General features: G+C 35.7%; 1 protein-coding gene across 4 annotated transcripts in view; it reads right to left on the bottom strand.

Moving 5' to 3' along the window:
* Positions 1 to 14,097: 14,097 nt before the first annotated feature.
* LOC149187960 (uncharacterized) overlaps positions 14,098 to 22,508 on the bottom strand; it is a 38,360-nt gene continuing 29,949 nt past the window's right edge. For all 4 annotated transcript variants that reach the window (XM_089411513.1, XM_089411512.1, XM_089411515.1 and 1 more), the window contains one exon: positions 14,098 to 14,700. In XM_089411513.1, the coding sequence (XP_089267639.1) occupies positions 14,547 to 14,700 (154 nt within the window). In that variant the 3' untranslated portion in view covers positions 14,098 to 14,546. The remainder of the gene's footprint in view (positions 14,701 to 22,508) is intronic.

Genomic DNA, 22,508 nt, shown 5'->3' with positions numbered 1-22,508 from the left:
TTGTTTAGCATATGTTTTATGTTAAATTGTTTCTAACATTTACATAAGAAACTCTCATGGGAATCAATTAATTAAGCAAAAAAATTGAATCCTTAAGCACTTGATAAGCAAATGATAAGCATCTTGGGTTTTATTCTGAATGGGGAATTAGCACAACATTACTAATCTACTCCATTTTAGATCAGTTGGTTTACTTGATTACATTTTCATCATATATTATACATTAATTATGATTCACAAGTAAGAGTTATTCCTTCATACTCCCCCTTAACAAGTGTTAATTATTTATCTATCTTCAGTTGTCCTTTGAATCAATCTTGTCTTCATCTTTTGTCTTTTGCACTCTTATTCTCTAGTCTTTTTCTTTCAATTTTATTTATCTCCAAGTTTCATTTTTTTATTACAAAACATAAATAATGTGTTTGTTGAAGCCTACATAAAAAAGTTACCATCCACCAAAATACAGGGGTCACTGGCCATTATATACGTCAATTTTTTAGGAAACATTTACTCATACATTGTTAAACAACATATATTTATACATGTATCTTTAACTCCACCTAAAACATCACCATTCATCAACCTTGGTTTTCTTTGGTTTACCTACAACCATACTCTGTGTTTTCTTGGATTACCCTCAACCATGCAAATCTTAGGTGGTTTCATCTTACCACAAACATACACTACATCAAGTGGTTTCAAATTACCACAAGCCTTTGTTGACAAGTGGTTATTGAGCACCACTTCCTCTTTCATGACATGTGGTTATTGAGCACCACACATTTCATTTCCATCATTCACAAAAATTAGGGACCATTAAACTTTTTAGGGATTAAATTTTCATGGATTCACTACATTTGCATTATTTTTACCTTACTTCATGTCCTTATTCTTGTATTCATTCATGCATGTTCATTCTATCATTATATTCGTTCATCCTATATCACATTTTTTAATCTTGCTTAATGCACTTTTCTCTATCATCTTCTTCTATCATGGAGTCTACTTCTTTATCGTTCTTCGTTTCTTTTTATTCTTCTCTCTTCATCAACCATCTTTTTCCTTTCTCATTTTTTTCTCGATATAGCCATCCAGTTTCTGTGAATTATTAGCCGTTGGTGAAAGTAAATAAAAGTCACTTCTTAATTTCTTCTTATTCTTCTCTCTTCATCGGCCATTTTTTTCCTTTCTCATTTTTTTCAATATAGCCATCCAGTTTCTATGAATTATTAGTATTTGGTGAAAGTAAATAAAAGCCACATATACTTCCATTTACTTGGCCATTTGCCTGGTAGATAAGCGGTATAGGATCATCTCCACAGTCTGCATTTCCATCTTTGTTGTAAAGTCTAGTGGCCATGGCCACAGACTGGGCTATCGACTCGACTCATGCTAAAACCTGTACTTCCTTCAAATACAAATTAGTTATTGATATTTAAGCATTTGAAGCATTCAAAGTTGGTGCTTCCTTTCCTTAAACGAGTTGTTCAAGTGATTTCATATATATGTCATTAGCACCATTCCAATAATGAATTATCAATATTTCAAACTTAATTGGATACGTTGTTGCAATAGTTTTCTCTTTTGTAATAAAATATGGCAGTTGTAACTTATAGGTATAATGGTTTTGATTCATCTTACGTCAACTCAGCGTTCTTCTTCCCCAACCGACTTATATCTTTTTCAGAGCAAAAAAAGCATGATAATATTATATAAGATATATAAAGAAACAGATACATTGACATAAAGTTCTTCATAGGGGCTATTTGTAGCAGAGTTCCAATATTATAGCCAGCCCATTGAGCTGTCAAAATTTTGCGAGATAAAAGGTTATACATCGCTGATAGAGGAGAAAAACAGGAGAAAAAGGTTCTCCCAGAGGAGAATAGCAGTATTCAGAAACTATTCAAAGGATGTTAAATATACTTCAACCATACTTTAAACAGAAAGTTTGGTAGTAAGAAAGAGTCAAAATACCAAAAAGATAATGCATACCTAAATACAATAAGATTTGAAATTAAGAACTTGGTAAGGAAAATTCCTGGATAGAGAAAATTTCCTCGTCAGATTTTACCTTCATGTTCCAGATACCTTGTTCCAATAGGAGACCCTCCTTTGATAAGATGTCTGCTTGCTGGTTCTATGATCTATAAATGTGTTGGATGGAGCATCCTTCCATCTTCCTCCAAAGGAATCTGATTCTGTCCATCCAGCCTGCAAGGAGAGGATTGTTGATATGGCTCTTTCCTATTACAAAATCAACCATGACTTTTGAATCTCCAAAAATTGACACACACTGAATGTTAAAGAAAAGGCAAAAGGATAAAAGGCTCGCGAGAGCTATCGCCTCAGCTTTACAATTTGAGCCCTTTCCCCCATTCCAGGCAATGAGATATTGAACATTTTCATTCATGATGATGTGAATGCCACAACCACAAGAGCCATTTTTGGCAGCACCATCGAAATACGCTCTTGCGAGTATAGAGTGATTATGTGCTTGCTCCTTACGATTAAACTTTTTTTGCTTGTGTGACTTTTCTGGTAAGGAGTCATAAAGAGCTATAATACTTTGTAGAGTTTCCATGAAAGGCACTTTACTACCTCTGAAGATGATTTTGTTTCTCCATTTCCATATGCACCATAGAGTGATGATAATTAGAGGCCTCCAGGACTCCTTTTTCCCGTTCCACCAAAGGAAAGCTTCTTTAGTAGAAGCATGAGAGATATGAGGAAATTCATAAATATTTGCCAGAGCTTTCCATAATTGTTGAGTTTTTTGGCAATTGAAAAACATGTGGTAATTATTTTCCTCATCGGACTTGCATATTAAACAGAGACCCAGTTTGTGCCAACTCCTCTTTTTCAAATTTTCCCATGATAGGTTTTTATTGTGGAAGACCAACCAGGAGAATAAAATTGCCTTTGAAGGACATCCCGATTTCCAAAAGGCTGTTGAGAAAATCGGGTTGGGAAGAGCAATCTTTAACCCTATCAGATTTTGATAGATGTCCTTTACACGAACCAGGGAGTTTCCTTTTGAATCTTTCCAAATAAGAACATCAGCTTCCCAAGAGAGATATATGCCATAGTTTCTCAAAGATATTCTGAGGTTCTTCCATTGTCGCGTTAAGAAATCTGACATCCCCATACTGTCAGCCTATTTCCAAAGAGGGAAAGGGCCCTGCCATTCTGCAATCAGCTTGTCCCAAGTGAAAAAACCTTTTCTATGGAAAAAATTTAGGAGAGACTCTGGCAGAATGATTTCCTCTTGTCCGCTCAGGAAAGAATCAATTCCAATGAGAATCTGGCTACCAGATTGAAAACTCCAAGCTAAATTCTTTAAGAAATACTTCTCTATCTTGTGAAAACTCAGCCATATTGCTGACCCATAATTGGATCCAATCCTTCCCAACCTGTACCAATAAGAGATATCCTTGCTTCCCATATTTTTTTTTATTGTGTTGCTCCAGGGACCCTCTCCATAAATCCCTCTCCATAGTGATTTGCATAGAAGTGCCTTACCAAAAGTCCGCAAGTCCAACAGGCCCCATCCACCTAAATTCTTCGGCAAAGAGATATCAGATAATTTAGATAGGTGAAATTTTCTTTTTTCTGATTGGCCGCCCCATATAAAGTTTGCAGTTAACTTATTCATCTTCTTGATGATACTTGCAGGAAGAGAAAATAAATGGGCCCAGTATACAGCTAGTTGTGTTAGAACTGACTGAGATAAAACAACTCTTCCTGCCATTGATAGGCATTTATATTCCCATACTGATATCCTCTTATAGTACCTATCTATTAGCCATTGCCAGTCCATTTTAGAGTAACCCTTTGCTTTTAACTGGAAACCTAAATATTTTATTCCATGCTTAATGGAGCATGCCTCTATCCCGAACAGTGAAGATAACCATTCAACTAAATCCAAGCTGACATCATTATGGAAGAAAGCTGACTTGTATTCATTTATTTGCAGCCCTGTGGCCTTTTGAAAACATTTTAGGATGTCATATAAGCATCTCCAGGTGAGTCTGCATAACATTCCAAATATAAGTATATCATCCACAAATAAAGTATGTGAGATATAATTGTTTCTACAGATCTTCAGTGGTCGGCATCTGTTATCACTAATTGCCTTGTTTATGTGGAGGCAAAGAGAATTCATAGCTAAGATGAACAATAGAGGAGATAGTGGGCAGCCTTGACGCAGTCCTCTTTCAGCTAGAAAATAAGAGGATGGAATCCCATTTATAATGATTGCATAGTTCACCTTCTCAACACATGCCATGATCCAGTTTATCATATTGGCTTTCAATCCAATCTTTGCAAGTAAGCATCTGATGAAGCCCCAATCTAGGCAATCGTATGCCTTTCGGAGATCAATATTGAGAATGACTGCTTCACTTTTTTAGTATGCATGGAAAACAAGCTTTCTTGTGTGTTTGCGACAGCGTCCAAAATATTTCTTCCTTTTAAAAAACCATGTTGATCCTTTGTGAAAAAACTTGATAAAGTTTCCTTGATTCTTTCAGCAATAATTTGCGAGATGATTTTGAATGAAATGTTACAGAGGGATATCGGCTTGAAATCTTGAAAAAATTCTGCTTCCACTTTTTTTGGGATGAGGGAAATTTGAGTGGAGGAAATTATTTGGTGTATGCTACCTGATATTCTGGAACCTTCTACCATCCTTAGCAAATCGTGTTTTATAAGATCAAAAAAATGGATGAAGAATTCGATCCTCCAGCCATCTGGGTCTGGAGACTTATCCCTCTTGAAAGATTTCATTGTTTCTAACAGCTCTTCCTCCGTGATTGGCTGAAAGAGACGCTCGTTTTGTTCATCAGCAAACATTTTTGGGAATAAGTCAATGCCCCATAAGATGTCATGTATTCTGCATGCCTCAAATCTCTTGTATTGATTTTGAAAGTGTCTCACGGCCTCATCTGAAATGTCTTGTTGAGAGTATAGATAACCCCCTTTGTCGTCACTTATCTTCCATATTGAGTTTTTTTCACATCTTGAGCTTGCAAACCTATGGAAAAATTTTGTATTCTTGTCGCCTTCCTTTAGCCAGATAGCCCTGCTCTTTAATCTCCAAAATGCTTCCTCCTGCTCCATAATTTTTTGTTTTCGTCTTTAAAGCTCCTTTATGCGGCATCTCATATTGAAAGGGAGTATATGAGTAGCCAGCTCTCCAGAAATGTTGTCCGGCTCCCTTTGAATCTCCCAAAAATTCATTCTGTTTTGAATCTTTTTTTTATATTGCCATTATTTAACAACCTTTTTAATATAATAAAGTTTTTCCCTAAAGGTCAAAAATGGGGGCCTATTATCAGTTTGTGATAGCTCCTTCCAAGTTCTTATTACAACATCATTGAACTCAGATTCTTCTAACCATGACCTGTTAAATTTGAAAGAATACCCTTTTTTGAAACCCTTTTCTCTCCAGCTTAGTAGAATCGGTCTATGGTCTGAAATAAACACAATTCCAATTGATGAGGATGGCATGCCCAGTCTATCTATTATGCTGACATGTAGGATGAATCTATCAAGTCTTTTGGCTATATATTCCCCTTCAATCCTTCCATTATCCCATGTCGGAAGCATTTTGGGAGGCATTATGTCAACAAGATTCATGTGTAATAATTCATATCTAATGTGATCTGCAAGAGGATATTTTTTCTTGTTGTTTCCCCATGTTTCATCAATGTTTAAAGTAACATTTAGATCTCCTGCAATCATCAGAAACTCAATATCAAAAATTTCTGATGCAAAAAAATTTTCCCAAAATGGTATTCTGTTTTTATAAGGAGCATAAATGTTCAGAATGTTAATGGGGGAATCTTTCCCTCTAATTGAAGCCGAAAGGAGAATTCCCGCAAAACATCTGTAGGTTTTTGCTCTGATCCAATCAGGATCCCATAAGACCGCCAGGCCCCCAGAGAGGCCATTTGCTTCCAAAGCAGACATATGCCAGGTGGGGAACATTTTCCTGAAATAGGAAATAGATACGTGAGTGTTATGCATGGTTTCTTGGATTAAAATGATTTTTGACTGTTCTGAATAGAAGAGATTCTTTAGTGCCAAAAATTTTTGGTCTGCCCCCAGACCCCTTATGTTCATGGATATGATGAAAGTCATTTAGGAGTCTTTTTGGCCATACTTGCTCTAAGTGGCCCTTCTTCTGACATATCAATGATAGGAACATATATAAGGGAAAGATTTCGTACTCCTCTGCCAGCGACATCAACCCTTCCCCTAAAATGTCTACTACCCCTGTGACAGCTTTTTTTTTAATTTCCTTAAAAATTTGAGCAGCAACGGCTCTATCGTGGCTCTTTGTATTCGTTGGTGTTTCTTTGATCGACATGCCAAAAAAATATGGCTACTCCATATGATCAAATCATTACTTTACAACCTCTCACTTCCACTCTGATACCAATTGTTAGTCAATTATGAAGAAGCAAGGGATACAAAGAATTTAGAGAATAAATCATCAAAGAGGAAATTATATTATAATACATTATCAAGTGTGTTTGTATTATATAAATGGTTATTATATATAATGATAGGTGACCATAACAATTATGTCATAATTAGATTTTTATTCAAACCATTTCCTTAACTTCTTGCAAGATATCTCCATAAATCTTATAAGCAATTTTCATCCCTAATATCATTCATTTCTCCTAATCTTCCATTTTTCCATAGACTTCTATGATTGGTCTACTTCATTACATTTTCACCATATAATTTAGACATTGATTCAGATTCACAAGTAGGAGTTATTCCTTCACAACCTTCTCTTACATATCTTTGTAAACAGCAATCTACCAAAGACAATAATCCTTACCGCTGCAAATATTCATAGGGACTAACCTACTGGGAACAGTAATCCTCATTGTTGTAAATATTCGTAGGCACCAACCTATTGAAGATATCAATCCCCATTGTTGCAAATATTTGTAAGCACCAACCTACTAGAGACATCGTTCCTCCCTACTAAGTACCAACTTAACAAGAGACACCAAGCCCTCTAAAGGAACAACAACCCTCATTTACAACTCTTGTTTAGTGCATATCCCCCACGGGTGCAGCTCGATGGCGATCATCGTGATATGAGTCTTTGTGAAAATTTGAGGTTCAACGTTCAAATCCCATGATTTACTATGTGGGTCGTACTCGGAGGTAATGTTGCAAACATCGGCATCGGGATAAAACCAGCAAGGTTCTGGAAAACCAAAAAATCTTAAAAATCAGGAAAATATCAGTAAAACATCGACAAAATTAAGATACCATAAAAAACTTTAAAAATCGCCAAACATCGGCTAGGCCAAAAAATCATGATTTCGAGATAAAATCAGGATGTTATCGAGATGTTCGCAACATTGCTCGAAGGCACATATGGGTTCACCTAGAGGTTATAGTGGTAGATTTCATAATCAACCTTGTGTCACGCAAGTACAAGTCCAACCTAGTTTTCTATTCCTTTATATACAAACAAACAAACAAACAAACAAACTCTTCTTTATTGCATATAACTTCTTCAAAAGATAATAGCATTCACATTACCTTCAATACGTTTGCTTGCTACTTATACCTTCACTAAGTGTGCTCACTACTTCTGCCTTCACTACGTCTGTTTGTTGCTTATGTCTTCCTTAGATCTACTCAGTAATCCTGCATTCACCAATTTTGACCAAAATTTGAATCTCCAAATGAAATTTATTGTAACTCACCAAAAGCTTATTGTTTTTTTGCCTCTTCCCAAGAAGAAATTGTATAGCATGCCACATATCCAATTTTGCAAATATGATTATGAAATTTTTACCTAAGGAACTTTTGTATGTCTCCTCAAATTTCTACGTAAAGTCCCAGAAAAAATGTTATAGCAAAAACTCTAAGACAACCTATTTGGAATTGATTTCAAGGTCATTCAAAAATGCTAATGCGGGCAAAGCATGTCTCCGAAATATAGTGAACCAAAGTATGAAATTTTTACTTGAGGTACTTTTGTGTTTCTTCTTAGATATCTAAGAATTTTATAGTATGAAAATTTCCAAGAACAAATTTATATCCAAATTCCAAAGTTAACCTATCTGAAACTAATTTTAGGACCATTTAGAAACTCTAACTTCCATAGGGCATATATCTGAAAGTGTATCAAACCATAGCCTAAATTTTTTATCTGAGGTACCTCTATATGTCTCTTCAAATCTCTAAATATATCATAGTCTAAAAATTCCCAAAAACAAATTTATAACCAACATTTCAGGATCATTCAAAAACCCCAACTTCCACAAAGCATATCTCCAAAAGTATTATAAAATGATGTCTAAAATATTGACCAAAGGTACGCATAGATTTTACCTCCTCCTCAAAATTTCTTAGCATAAAACAACCCATAAAAGAAGTTACAATGAAAATTCCAATTTGGCGTGTTTGAAACTAATTCTAGGAGCATTCAAGAACCCTAACTTCCACTAGGCATATCTTAGAAAGTATAAAAATTCAATATCTTAAATTTTGACCACATCTATCTAAATATCTCACAAAATAAGTTGTAGTGAAATCCCGAGATGACTTATTTGAAGCAGATTTCAAGACCAATCACAAACTCTAACTTCCACATCTAAAAGTATAGTGAATCAAGATTTAAAATGTTAAACAAATATTCCCCTTGATATCTTCTCAGTATGCTAATACTTTACCATTTGGAGGCAACCTAGGGAAAAAATAGAAAAAATCTATAGCAAAAAATCCAAGATGACTCCTTCAGTCCACAAAGTACATTTTTATTCACACATCCTCCCCTTCCAATGCTTTCTCTTTTTATACACTATAATAACCTTTCATGAAAAAACAATGTTAATTCAAAAAGTCACATTAGTTTATTAATTAAATAATTAATTCCCCTTTTTATTTCACTTTTCCAAATACCATGGGAAAATACCTTGGATTTGAAACTACCATTTCACATTTTGACATCTCCATTTTCACAAAACCCCATTTTTAATATACTTGAAGACTTATATATGATATAAGCCCTTTGACGTCAATGATAACAATCTGTTCAACAAATTATACACACATTGTCATATCTAGAGATTGTATTTAATAATATAGCATGCCTTACGAAGAAGAACTAATTAATAAGGGGTGTGCTATGTAAATTTAAGTAGCTTAAGTAGCAAAAAAAAGCTAGGGCACTACAATATCTCACTGTTCCATCCATCTATAATTCAAATGGACCTTGTTTAAAAGAACACTTTAGAAAGCAACCAAATATACAATTATGAAGTGGTTGTAACATTATGAATACCAACATAAATGCAACCTAAATGAGTTCCGTATGACAATGGAAGCCTTTGGTATAGATTTCGAAAAAATTAATAATAATAATAAGAGCATATACCTTATAATTCACATTCATCCATTATTTGATAATATCACTTTCAACTTAATTGACATTCATTAATCCACTCATTATAATGCAGTCATTGCATGTTTCAATATAGATGGCTCAAATTGTATGAATGGAACTAAATGATAAAAGAGTGCAAATAATTATCCATAAAATTATTGGAGGAATAGGATGGTATGTGAAAAATGTGATAATGGAGTTGGATCCTCAATTAATGAGGAGAAGAAATGTCAAGACATGTTAACCAACCCATTATTATAATGGAACAAGCTTATCATACAATTGTAAATGATGGTGTCATTCCTTTAAGACCAAATATTCTAGAAAATAAAGATGATGTTTGGAACAAGCTTATCATACAATTGTAAAGGATGGTGTCATTCCTTCACGACTAAATATTCTAGAAAATAAAGATGATGTTCATGGAGGCTCACGTCAAACCAAAGGTAAATAATATCTTATAAACTTTTATAGTTATTTTGGTATGTTGTCCTCATTATAAGGTAGTATATTTTTTAATCTTGTTTTTAAGAAAAGCAAGATTAATAGCCACCACATTGGCAAGGGTTTTAGAAGTCTATATTTCATCCATCAAGCATGCTCGTATTTTTCCCACTTCAATATTAACTTAGGTTTTCAAATGATACCTTTGGCACCCTAGGTTCATCACTTCCCTCAACAACAAAAAAATGTCCATTAAATATTAGTTGGGTATTGAGATTGAGAATCACTTTGTGTGTATGAAGCCTCCATTTCATCCATCAAGCATGCTGATATGTTTCCCACTTAATCAAGTTATGTTTTCAAACGTTACCTTTAATACCCTAGGTGCTTTACTTCCCTTATAAAAGAGTGTCCATTATATATTCTTTGGAGAATGAGTTTAAGGGTTGCTATATGTGTATGTATGTATATGAAGCCTTCATCTCATCCACCAAGTATGCTCGTATTCCTCCCACTTGAGTATTAACTTAGGTTTTCAAATGATACCTTAGGCACCCTAGATGCTTTACTTCCCTTAGAAAAATGTTTTCATTAAATATTCCTTGGACAATGAGTTTAATGCTCATTGTGTGTGTGTGTGTGTGTGTGAAAGAGAGATGGAGTCAGAGGGTAACCTTGGGCAATAAATATCATTGTGGGTGGGTGAGTTTGTGTGTGTGATACTCCTTGTACAATGAGTTTAGGGATAATTATGGGAGGGTGGATGTGTGTGTGATACTCCATGGACAATGAGTTCAAGGATCATTGTTGATGGGTGGGTGGGTAATATTCCTTGGACAATGAGTAAGGATCATTTTCTGTATATGTCCATCCAATTGTTGTCATCTCTTGATGCATAGTCCCATAGTTATGTATTTCATCAAGCTTTATGAATTGTTTAGTTTTATTTCAACTTGTTGTGCTAAGATAACCTTGTCTATCCATGAAGGGTATCCATTTTTATGCTTGAAGTTGCTAATTTTCTTGGGTATTCCTAACCTTTTTGGCCACCCAATTCGCATAGGTTCGAAGACTAAGAGATAAAACATCATTAGAATTATTTTCCATGCAATCATTGATGATTTCCTTTCTATGTGGAAGTACTATGCTTCACATGCCACAAAAACAAACCACTAGTTAACCCCCTAGGTACATATAAGATAGACACTCTTGTCATTGTCTATGAAGATAGGACAATTAGCAATCATGCAAACATAAGGATCATAGGACCAAAATAGGTCAAGCTTATTCTAGTAGAACTAGAGCAAGATCAAGATTTGTTATACCGTTTGGTATATTCTAAGATGTCTCACATTTTTCAGTTCTTGGAAAAGGTCATCGGAATTCAATATTCACCTTTCCCATTATTTATTTCTAGTCCCTTCTTGTTTGTTATATAAAAATATAGTCATTACCTGTGACCATCAACAATATAGCACACTTGAAAAAACATATTCCTTGTATAAAATGGTTCTCTTATTATTAGAAAATGTAGCATATGCATTTCATATAAAATAAAGTTCACACATGGTATCCAAAATCCTATAACCATTAATCCAGTGTCCAATTGTCATCCAATGACATACTAAAAGAATATTGCCATGCAACACCATACATTCACTTGAAAAATTATAGTAATTGATATATGCATATGTAACTCTTTTGTATCACATAATGTAATATCCATTCAACTAACCACAAAATAAATTAACAAAAGCAACTAAGCACCATTCTCAAATGTGTTTTTGAGAGTGCTCCATTCTCAAATGTGTTTTTGAGAGTGCTCCATTCTCAAATGTGTTTTTGAGAGTGCTCTTGTCTTGTAATTGTATTTCATATTCATTGTATTATGGCCGGCGCATAGTCAAGATCTTGTATTTGTGTCGACCTTTCTACAACAATGTCAGGGTTACTCAAAAATAGCTTTAATTGAGTTTGTTTTTAAAATAGAAACAACCAATAATTGAGTTGACTTACAAGATCAATCTGCACGAATGGGGTAGTGCTCACTTGCCAAAAATACAGGTGTTAATCCTCTTATACCTTTTAGCACTTAAGTAGGTCTTAGCACTCTTACTCCTGGTATTTTTGGATTGAGCTGTAGTGAGGCCTTGGACTTATTTTAGAGATGGTATGAGTAGCTTACCTTCCACTATTGGATCTTGATGGACTTGTGGTATATGTACTTGAGATTTCATTATTATCAATGAGAAGATCTCCACCGCTAGCAAGATTCTTGTGCACTTTCATGATGGTTGTAAGGCTACCCCATACTTTATTATGTGTGCATTTTTGTTTTCACATGAGTTATGAGAACAATTATACTTCAACCATTCAACTATTTCAGCATAGCAAATTTGGCTTGAGCTATTACAATAGATGTAATAGGGAGAGGTGGCATGTTGGCAAGAATGAAATCTAACGTTTATCTGTACCATGTTAAATGCACTTAGTTACAAGTATAGTTAGTTTTTAACCCTTAAGACAGAATTGGCCCAATGTTCTAAGTCCACCTACTCATCTAAAGCCTCTATAGTTATTTAGCTTATTCAATGTCCTTAAGATATTAAAGATGACAACATTATATTCAACTTGATGACCGTTATTCTGATGGTATAATCCAATCACATCAATAACCTTGTAAAAGAATTCTGAGGGATAGCCCAATGTTGTCGTCCAGTCACATCACTAACGTGTCCGATAAGTTGCAGAATAGCTCATAATTGAGAAGGTCACGACACAACCTATATGTAGAAAGGTAGTCCTTAATTTGAAGACATCCTTCTGGTCAACAAGCAATATTATTAACGGTTCTTGCCTCCCTTGATTTCTATGGACCGATCTCTCTCTTGAATGAATAGACTCCTTTTGTGCCAGGTTATATCCTCTTGATCTCTTTTGAATGAACAGACTCCCCCTCTGTGCCAGGCTATATTCTCCTGTTGAATTATATCTTTGCATCCCAATCTTTCTTTTTCCAATGAAAACTTCACAGAGAAACTCCCAGGCACTTCTCTGCATTTTGTGGATGGTACCCAATGTAAGCATATCAGCACTGATTATGGTGCCAGGCCCGATAGGAACAATGAGTGAGGCACACAACAAATCCAGCCAGCTCAGAGGATCAACCCCAAGAACTCCTGCATAAAGCTCAAAGCACTCAACCAATCAAACTAACCCACCAGCCTAATTTATATGCCAATCTATGTGCATGGCTTTTTCTTTTATAAATATTGCTGAGATTCGTGATAGTAAGTTTCCAATTAACGCATAACTTGTCAAGCCCCAACAGTAAACGGTCACAGTAGAAAATTGGTCTGAGGTCAATGCATATGGCATTTCAAAGACGAAGATTTTTATTGAAATGTCAAAAACTGTGAACCGTGATCATCGATTATATTAAGCAAAACATATGTTTACACATGTTTACGTGTATATTATTGTTGATATTCTGAATTTGGGCCATGTGATCAAATATTTCCTATATTTAGTTAACCGAAAATTATATTGTAAATTATCAGTGACCTGGAGTAAAATCAGTAATCTTCATGATAGCTGCTGTGATGTCATGAAGACAATGGCCCGACAATATAAATGGAGAGATGGATGTTTTATCAGCATCAGCAAAAGGCATGCATGAACGCAATCTCACGTGTTACCAATTTGCTCAACAAGGAACACAACAATCATAAAACCAAAGTCTGAGAGGAAAAACAGGATAATAAAGTATCCTGCTACGAAACAAATGAACAATATCAGGAGAGAAGTAATGAGCCAACAATTCATAATGAGAAGCAAAATCTATTGCCATCAGAGAGCAACATGGACAGATATTATGTTAATTTGTGTAACAGATATCCTATGCTCCTCTTCAGGATTCAAAATTGTGCAATCCAATCTCTATTTACGGATTGCATCCTTACTTGCAAGTAAACAAATCAGACATTCAAACTGAGAGACACCCGCTCCTTATTGTTCATATTAGCTACTAAGGGGTTATATTTTGCTTAGGTCTTGGGGTTTATCTTTTCCTTAGGTATTTTTGCAACCAATACTCAGCTCCAAGATTCTGAATATGGCAAAGAACACAAGCAGCATGTTCTTCACAGGTGAAGGAAAATACAAAATGAAAAATGATGACAATTGTGCTTGCAAGATACAGAATCATGGACGATAAAATCATCTCCTCGATTGGAAAATCAAATGTAAATGATGAACACGATGGGTTCGCTGTGTTGCAAAGTAGAATAAGGTCTTGGAAACATTCTAGAAACTCTTTCTGCATGTTATATATTTAAGCAGTGAGCATGATCCATGAGAAAAATGAAAATGACATCAAATGCATCCTGAACATCTGATTCAGAAAACTGAACTCTTTGTACTCTTCATTCCTTTCATGATAGCCATCAGCAGGCCATAATTTCCAGCCCCATACAAATGATCTCCATGCAAATCTCTGTATGTATTCAAATCATCTTATCCCCCATACAGAGTAACCTTACATTACTGACAACAGAAGCAAGATTGCCCAGCACGGTTATCTTGATAATTCAAAGGACAACAGTGCTCAATAAAGTTCCAACATGGAATAATCAGAGGATCAAAATGGAGAAGTTCAAGTCATGCAACAACAAAGTTACTTGTATGACCAAACGGACTGTACATCAGGAGTGGTATAAATGCCTCCAATATGTGGCCTTGTTGGTGCCTTTATTGTACTTGACCAGGATGAACTTCCCACTGCTGTTTCTGCCAACCATTTACCTTTCTCCATGCCATCTATCCCAGACCTGAAAATAAATCCACCAAAACATCAAAATGTGAAGATGCAAAGCCACACACATGCATTCCATTCTACAAATGCAAAGAAACCAATTTAATATTGCAGAGTAATAAAGATCAAAAGAAAACCAGATATTAAGAGGCTTGGAGGAAAGACAATTAATTGCCAAAAAGCAGCATCTAACATGGAGCTATGATCGCTGATATATCAGTGTCTAGATATGGGGCTTGGTTTGTCAACTCGAAATCCATCTTTAACCTTCTCTGCTTCCAGTCTTCCATACCCCATTTGCCTAGAGTAGTTTTCAGGGCTTAAGTCAAACTATAACTTCTTTGCCTCCTTTAACGTGAAATGGTAACCCTAAAAAAACCTTGAACTTCTCCAAGAACCTAAGTACTCTCAAGACAGAAATATTATGATAAAAAGTAGATAGGGAGAAACAAATTTGCTCCTCTCCTCGTACATATATCTAACCCCAAAAGATGAATGAATGAATGTATGAAAGGACTCTCTCCTCTATTTGTATAGGAGGGAGGCCAACAAAATAAAGTGGGTCTAAATGTCTTCAAGCAACCTAACTTGACACAAGTAGGGTCACAAATGGAGCACTCTCTCTCTCCAAGTGACGAATATCAAGCTCCAAGGTGAAGACATTCACAAGCAACGCTCCAAGACATAAGCTCCATGAGATGTGTCCAACACTCCTCCACAAGCCTCAAAAGTGCCAATACTCCTTTAAAGGCATGTGCCCATCTGGGTCCACGAGACCTCCATGACCAATCCCTCAACCCAATCATTGTCAAGTACAAGCCTCCATGCAAGTGATCAAAGTATTCCTGTGCCATCTAGGGCTCAACACCCTCTAATGCAAGGCATCCTCTCAAGCAAAAAAACGGATTCCATCTGTGCACTATATGAAAAGCCACAAATATTTTGTAGGTCTCCACAATGCTCCAAAGAAGAATGACACATAAACATACATACTATGTCTAGCAACCAACAAGCAAGTCAACACCATTGTGTCTACCCTTCACAAAAGGTTATCCATACACTGCACCCCACATCACATGAAACATCCCCAAACAGTGCAAACACTTTCAAAATAACCCCAAAAGCTAACATTGTGGAATTCATTTAAATAACAAAATATCCAATAAAATCCAAGAATTCCATTCACAAGAAAAGAAATCAAATAATAATTAACGACCAGCTAATGTCCAATGCCCATGATAGTGATGAACACCATAGGTTATCCTTATTTATGAAATTCCATTGTCATATTCATAGATAACATCCCAATTAATCTTTAGCAAAAGTGAAGAAAAACACAAAGTTCATATTTAACTCACAAATTACAAGACACCGGAGCATATGACAAATTATCACAATTCACTTCTTGAAGTGGATTACCTAGAATAGATTGTATCAGAGAAAAGAACATCAACTGCCCCCATAAAATAAAAGTACTTGGAGAAAATGGCACCTTATAGAGCAATGATACCATAGTACTTTCCAATATAAATCCCCAAAAGTACAAGAACTTTTCTGGGTCCTATGACAGAAAAATAGCAAAGCGCACATAGGTCAGGTTTTGCACATCTTGAAACTAACTTTTTATGTGAAATATCTTTATTTTTGAAATTTACAGAAGATGGTTTTTCTAATCACTTGTATTAGACTTTAAAAAGCCTCGAAATGGTCACAAATAGCTTGGCACATCAAATGACTGACATGACCTTACTGTTGTCAATGAAAGAGCCCCAAATTGCATTAAAATGGTAGCATGATCATTGATAACCTTATGCAATGCCAAATAGGTTTCAGAAAACCAATGTTATCAGATTGGAAACGGTGATCAAACTGGAAAACTCTCTGAACCAAAAACTGGTCAGAACAAGACTGGAACCGGTAAAAAAACCGAACCAAAAAACTGGTCGACCAAAAACACAAAATATTCAAATTTAAAGAAAAACATATATATTCATGTGCATCTATATGAATCCAACCCATTTGTACACAAATATGCAAAAGTTCTCATATATAGAAAATAAGAGTGCATATAACCAAAATACCACTTAGTGCAATACATTTTTAAACCAAAAATACATCAAAAAAGAGGCTCTAGATAGCCCCTAATGTCAAAAAAGAAAATCTACAACAAATAGTAAATACCTACATATCATTAAAATCATTGCCTGTATTGGGATCTTCATTATCAATATCACCCTTTAAGCATTAAAATAAGATAGAAAAAGTTTCACATGTCAAATCAAGATTTTGTTTGAGTGATGGGTACATTTTTACTAGGGTAATGATCCAGAATTTCAACAGTCAATGCCACAAAGTTCAAACACCAAGGTACATAGAGAGCTTGGTGCTTTTAATGAAATGCTAGCTCCATACCCTCATACACGATAGAATCCAATGGAAACATTGCAATCCCCCCAATCCTGAAATCCAGAACTAAATGCAAGAAAAATTGCATACAAAATTTGCAAAACATGATTTCAAATTGAAGTCCATGAATCACTTAACTTTATTTTCTTAAAGACATTCATTAGTTTCCCAATGTGTTAGATGTATCAAGTAAATCCTAGATCATGACAACCATCCAAAATCATTGATTGCAACCACTCAGGTCCTTGCAACAAACTTGATGGCAAAGATCCGCTCCTTGTTGCATTCTGTTGAATCACGAACCCTGCCTGATCATCAGCATGTCACAAGTTCTTCTTTAGCAGGGCATCCACACCACATCTCTAACAAATCAACATGTACACTTGTCACTACCATGCCAGCTCAACTCCAAATACCTTGGGGTCCTCTAAGTGGAATCTTACAGTTGACAAGGTTGGTGCATGCAACAAGTCATGTGCTTAAAGTTGACCACACTAGTGCCAATGTCCAATAACAACCAAAGGAACTCCAATTTATGCCGAAGTTTGTTTTCTCCTTTGGTTGACTTGGCAGCCATCTCATTGATGGTGGATACATATAACGATTGATGTCTAAGTATGTAACTCCATACAATTGTTCTCACAACTAGAGCCACAACAATATTTTACATCAATCCCTGCCTCTAATGTAACTCTATCTTGTAATGGAATTGAATCGAACAGTTAAGACATCTCTTGGGTTGCATGAGTTTATGTCCTTCACCTCTGTTGTCTTTCTTTCAATTTCCTCCATGTTATTATATTTTGTTGTGCTTTACATTTAACTTCCTATGTCACATGGCACTTAAAATCTGTAACATGCTACCATAGCAAAGCAATGCTTTCACATTCCTACATGTTTCCACTTGGTCGAGTTCTCTGTTTACAGGAGCTCACAACCCCAACACCACTGGACATCATGACCTGCTTGGTGGCTTTGTGCAGTACAGCATAAGTTGTAGCTCTGGTCACTGTCCTCACAGTGAGCATCTTGGGCAACCAATCCAACCACAGGTCTGGATCAAAATATGCCAAAGCCACTCCACAAAAAATGCAATCTACATGTTCAATAAATAAGCAATCACCAATCCATTTTTTTATTCCGCACCAGATTTTCCACTACTAAATATCCTTCTGCCAATACTGCTAACCATAATCATCTGTGCCTACAATTTTCTAGCAAATATGTATTCGTGAATTACATGCTTGACAGTCTCAAGAACTGAACATCATCAACAACTAATGTCATAAGAACCTTGGGAGTTAAAACTTAAGAGATGACTTATAAGTAACTTCTAAAATTTTACCTTTTGTAGCAACAAACACAACCACTTAATGATCTTTTAGGATCAAGCTATATGAACATACTCTATCCAATGTTTCTAGCTACAGATATTTTACCTCCCAGAAAGCATTTAACCTTACTAACATCTAACAGGAATCAAAAATTGAAATAGATTTAACAGAAATCTCAGGAAATCTATCTTGATCAACCTCTAAAATTATTTCACTGTTCACTTCTGTATTCTCCATGATTAACATTACCAACAGTCATCTTCCATTTTGATTATACCTCGTATCAGCAAAACAATCCATCCCCTTTTCCCTCAAACCAGCAGTTAAGCAGGCTGTCATTGAAGTTAAGGGGATACTAGAACTTTCAGGCATACAGAGGTTTCACCTCAAGCTCATACAAGCAAATAGTATCTCCGACACTGAACATATTTCTCAATAAGAGACCATGCTTACAAATTGATTTAAAAACAAAATATCATTCATCATCAAAATCAAGCTGAACACACATAATATCCAAGGAAGACGTCCTCCTCTCGTTGTTTTATTTAGTTCTTACACCCTGGTATATTTCATTTCTAATTAGAACCTTCAAAAGTTCTTTGTCATCCATAGCCCCTGCACTCCATTTGTAGGCCTATACAGGGCCCTGAAGCTTTAAATTCTTCAGATCTAGAGACCCTTGCATATGGGCAGAAGTATGTCATTTCTAATCAGTTGCCTTCCTCGTTTTAATCCATTTGTCTTTAAATCGGACAAAACCCTGATAATTTTATTTTAGGAATACTAATATTTCCTGAAAAAGAAGCAGGAAGCATAATAACATAACATAAATGAAAGGGTGACAACATTTTGACGCAATTGAAACCAAAGTTATCAGAACTGGAACTCGAACCAGTCTACCTTAAAATTTTGAATTGTGAACCGGTTTGCTCCAACCAGCCAGAGAACTGGTTGATTAAAATATGCACGAAATATTCCAATTTTGGTAATATTTCCTGAAAAACTAGCAGGAAGCATATTAACATAACATAAATAAAAGGGTGACAAAACATTTTGACGCAATTGAAACCAAAGTTATCAGAAGTGGAATTCGAACCAGTCTGCCTTAAAATTTTGAATTGTGAACCGGTTTGCTCCAACCAGCCAGGGAACTGGTTGATTAAAATATGCGTGAAATATTCCAATTTTAGTAATATTTCCTGAAAAACTAGCAGGAAGCATAATAACATAACATAAATGAAAGGGTCACAAAACATTTTGACACAATTGAAACCAAAGTTATCAGAACTGGAACTCAAACCAGTTTGCCTTAAAATATTGAATTGTGAACCGGTTTGCTCCAACCAGCCAGGGAACTGGTAGATTAAAATATGCATAAAATATTCCAATTTTAGTAATCAAATATATTCATGGACATCAAATGTAAATCGACCATTAGACACCAAATATACATTTTTTGTTAATTTATATTGCATGAAAGGGTACAAATAGGAAAATAACATCCGTATATTGAGATACATAAATTTAAAGTTCTGAAATAAAGTACAAAAATAATGAGGCTCTAAATGGCCTCTAGAGTCCAAAAATCATCATACTATAATCGAATGAATAACTCATCTGAAGTCTGGCTCATTGGAATTTGAAGTTTGCTTTCTCTTGCTGAATGGCTTCAACAGCTTCCCTAATTTGATGTTTTAAAGCAGTTGGCACCATTAGGCAGCCTAGTGTTTCAATCAATTGACACCACTAAGCAACATATTCTGCCTCTAGGTTTCAGTCTTAGAATCCGACAATTCCCCATTAAGTGATGTAGAAGGAAGGCGTACAAGTCATGTTTTGCACATATGCGGAAATGCTGGAAATGTTGTTAAGTGTGCAGAAAGCTTAATATCACCCCAATTTACGTCCTTTGTGTGAGGTCAGAAGGATCTAAGTCAATTACTAAACACTCTCAAATGGGGATCCCACTTGATTTTTAATGCTAAATTTTAAGTTAATAAAAGTAAAATACAAGGGTAAATGTTAACATTAACTTAAATCCAATTCCAGAAATTAGCGACTGGACAATAAAGGGGATTAGGTTTCTTACTTGAGGGTTGCGAGGATTTTATTTATTTATTCTTCCATTCTTTCCTCCATGTTTCATTATTTGAATCAGTCCCTGAACTGGCCTGTTCAAGCACAGACTGGTTCATTACACCAGTTTGTGGGAAAACTGGAAGGTTTTGATAGCATTGAAAACTGCTTGCTCAAGTAATCAAATCATTGTTCAGTTTAACAATTTCCCTATAATGTACATATCACTCAGTGTGTCAACAGAACTGCTTACATCCAGACCAAAAATGATACTGATACATCTAAAATAAGGTAAGAAAATTATATTAATGTCCAACACATGACAACCAAAGTAGGGATCAATAGGACATTGGGACTAAAAGATACGTCCAATTGAATACACTACAGCATAAACGCAACTCAAACCAGAGGAGAGCAAAAAGAGTGAAACATCATCAAGAGTGTAGCTAACTGAATCTCTTAGCCTAACCAAAAAGGTACAACAGTAGCATAAGTGCAGTGCTACAATAAAAGAGCCCACGTCTAGAGATCTTTGTGCTAAGCAGGAGACAGAGAAGGAGATGTTCTCAAGGCCTGCTAGGCTTGATGATCAATAGCAAGCAGCCCGGGGGGGGGGGTTTAGGGGCCAAAGTACTTGCTATCGAAGTTGTCAATCACCGTGACGGGGTATGCAATGGTGGATGATGTTCTTTAGGGAGTAGTTGAGACTAAGAGTATCTTGATGTACAATCCTGGGGGGGGGCTTAGCAACAAGGAAGGCCTGCTCTCTTACCATCCAAGGTTGAAGGAAAGAAATTCCAGATAGAACCTTTGCTACTCAATTGCATCTAGGGTTTAGTTTGAGAAGCATAAGGTGTCCTACCCTAAACCCATCTAGAGTTGGTCCATATATTACTATGATAACGTGTGATATATGGCCTAGTGCGACAACTTTTAAAGACCTCAAAGATGTTTGCTCTATGAATTGAAGTACCCTAGTGATCTATTGCTCACTTGTCGCTCCGACCAGATGGGGCAACCCTCGAAGTATGAGATGATCCTTTTTGTGGTCACAGAGCAAAGCAAACATGCAAGAACTTAGATCTATGGCTGAATATCTCTCTCATGCAGAGAGCTAGGCATCTCTAGTTGTAATATAGGAAGAAAATGGAGACAAAGCTCCCTGAATCCCTGTCTAAGTAGTAGTGGCATCGACTAGTCACAAAATAAAGGGACACCTAGAAATGAGATGCATTTTATCTTATGCTTATAAATCACACATCTGGCACGTCTTGTTTAATTGTGGGATATGGTGGTTGTTCTCAATCTAAAGTCTTTGAGAGCCCACCAAAAACTAACCCAAGGGGATCCTATGCAAATACATCCAATGTCTTCATGTGTATGGGTAATGATTGCATTCCACAACTCCAAAAAACATTCCAAATAGAAAGTCATCTTCAAGTGTAGGCTCTCTAAAGGTGCAATCCAAGTGACATGTATGTACAATATGTAGATGGCCTCTTTGATGGTAGGAGGTAACCTAAGATGTCAAAAGAGTACCTAACTAGGGGTAGAGATCTAGGAAGATAGACATTGATTGGAGAAATTGAGAAATAGATCTCTAGCCTTACCTTAAAGTTTAAACCCAATCAAGTGGTCCATTTGTCCATCCACCCAATAATTTCAAAATTAAGCCATCTTGTTTTGGAACTAAAAGCAACTATATTTCCACTTAGCTAATGTAGGACATCATCTTCTTTAAGGTCCATAAAGGGAGATGTATCACATTGTCTTCTTTAAGGTCCATAAAGGAGGTAGCATCAACACATTGCAAATTTACTCAATTTCGACAATTTGGGAAAGAGACGCTTAGAAACATAGCCAATCTCTAAAGATCTAATAATATAGCCTATATTATCTACAACCAAAACAAAACAATGCTGAACTAAAGGACAACTTTGCTTATAGATGTTTGATTAGAAAATGGGCAAAGTTGCCAATGACTTCAACTTTGGGAGAACACCATGCA

Source organism: Pinus tabuliformis, chromosome 3_1 (genome assembly GCF_031772625.1).
Source record: "Pinus tabuliformis cultivar Carrire ecotype Pingquan chromosome 3_1, CPIR1, whole genome shotgun sequence".
Classification (NCBI taxonomy): domain Eukaryota; kingdom Viridiplantae; phylum Streptophyta; class Pinopsida; order Pinales; family Pinaceae; genus Pinus; species Pinus tabuliformis.
This window is presented reverse-complemented; position numbering and strand designations above follow the sequence as displayed.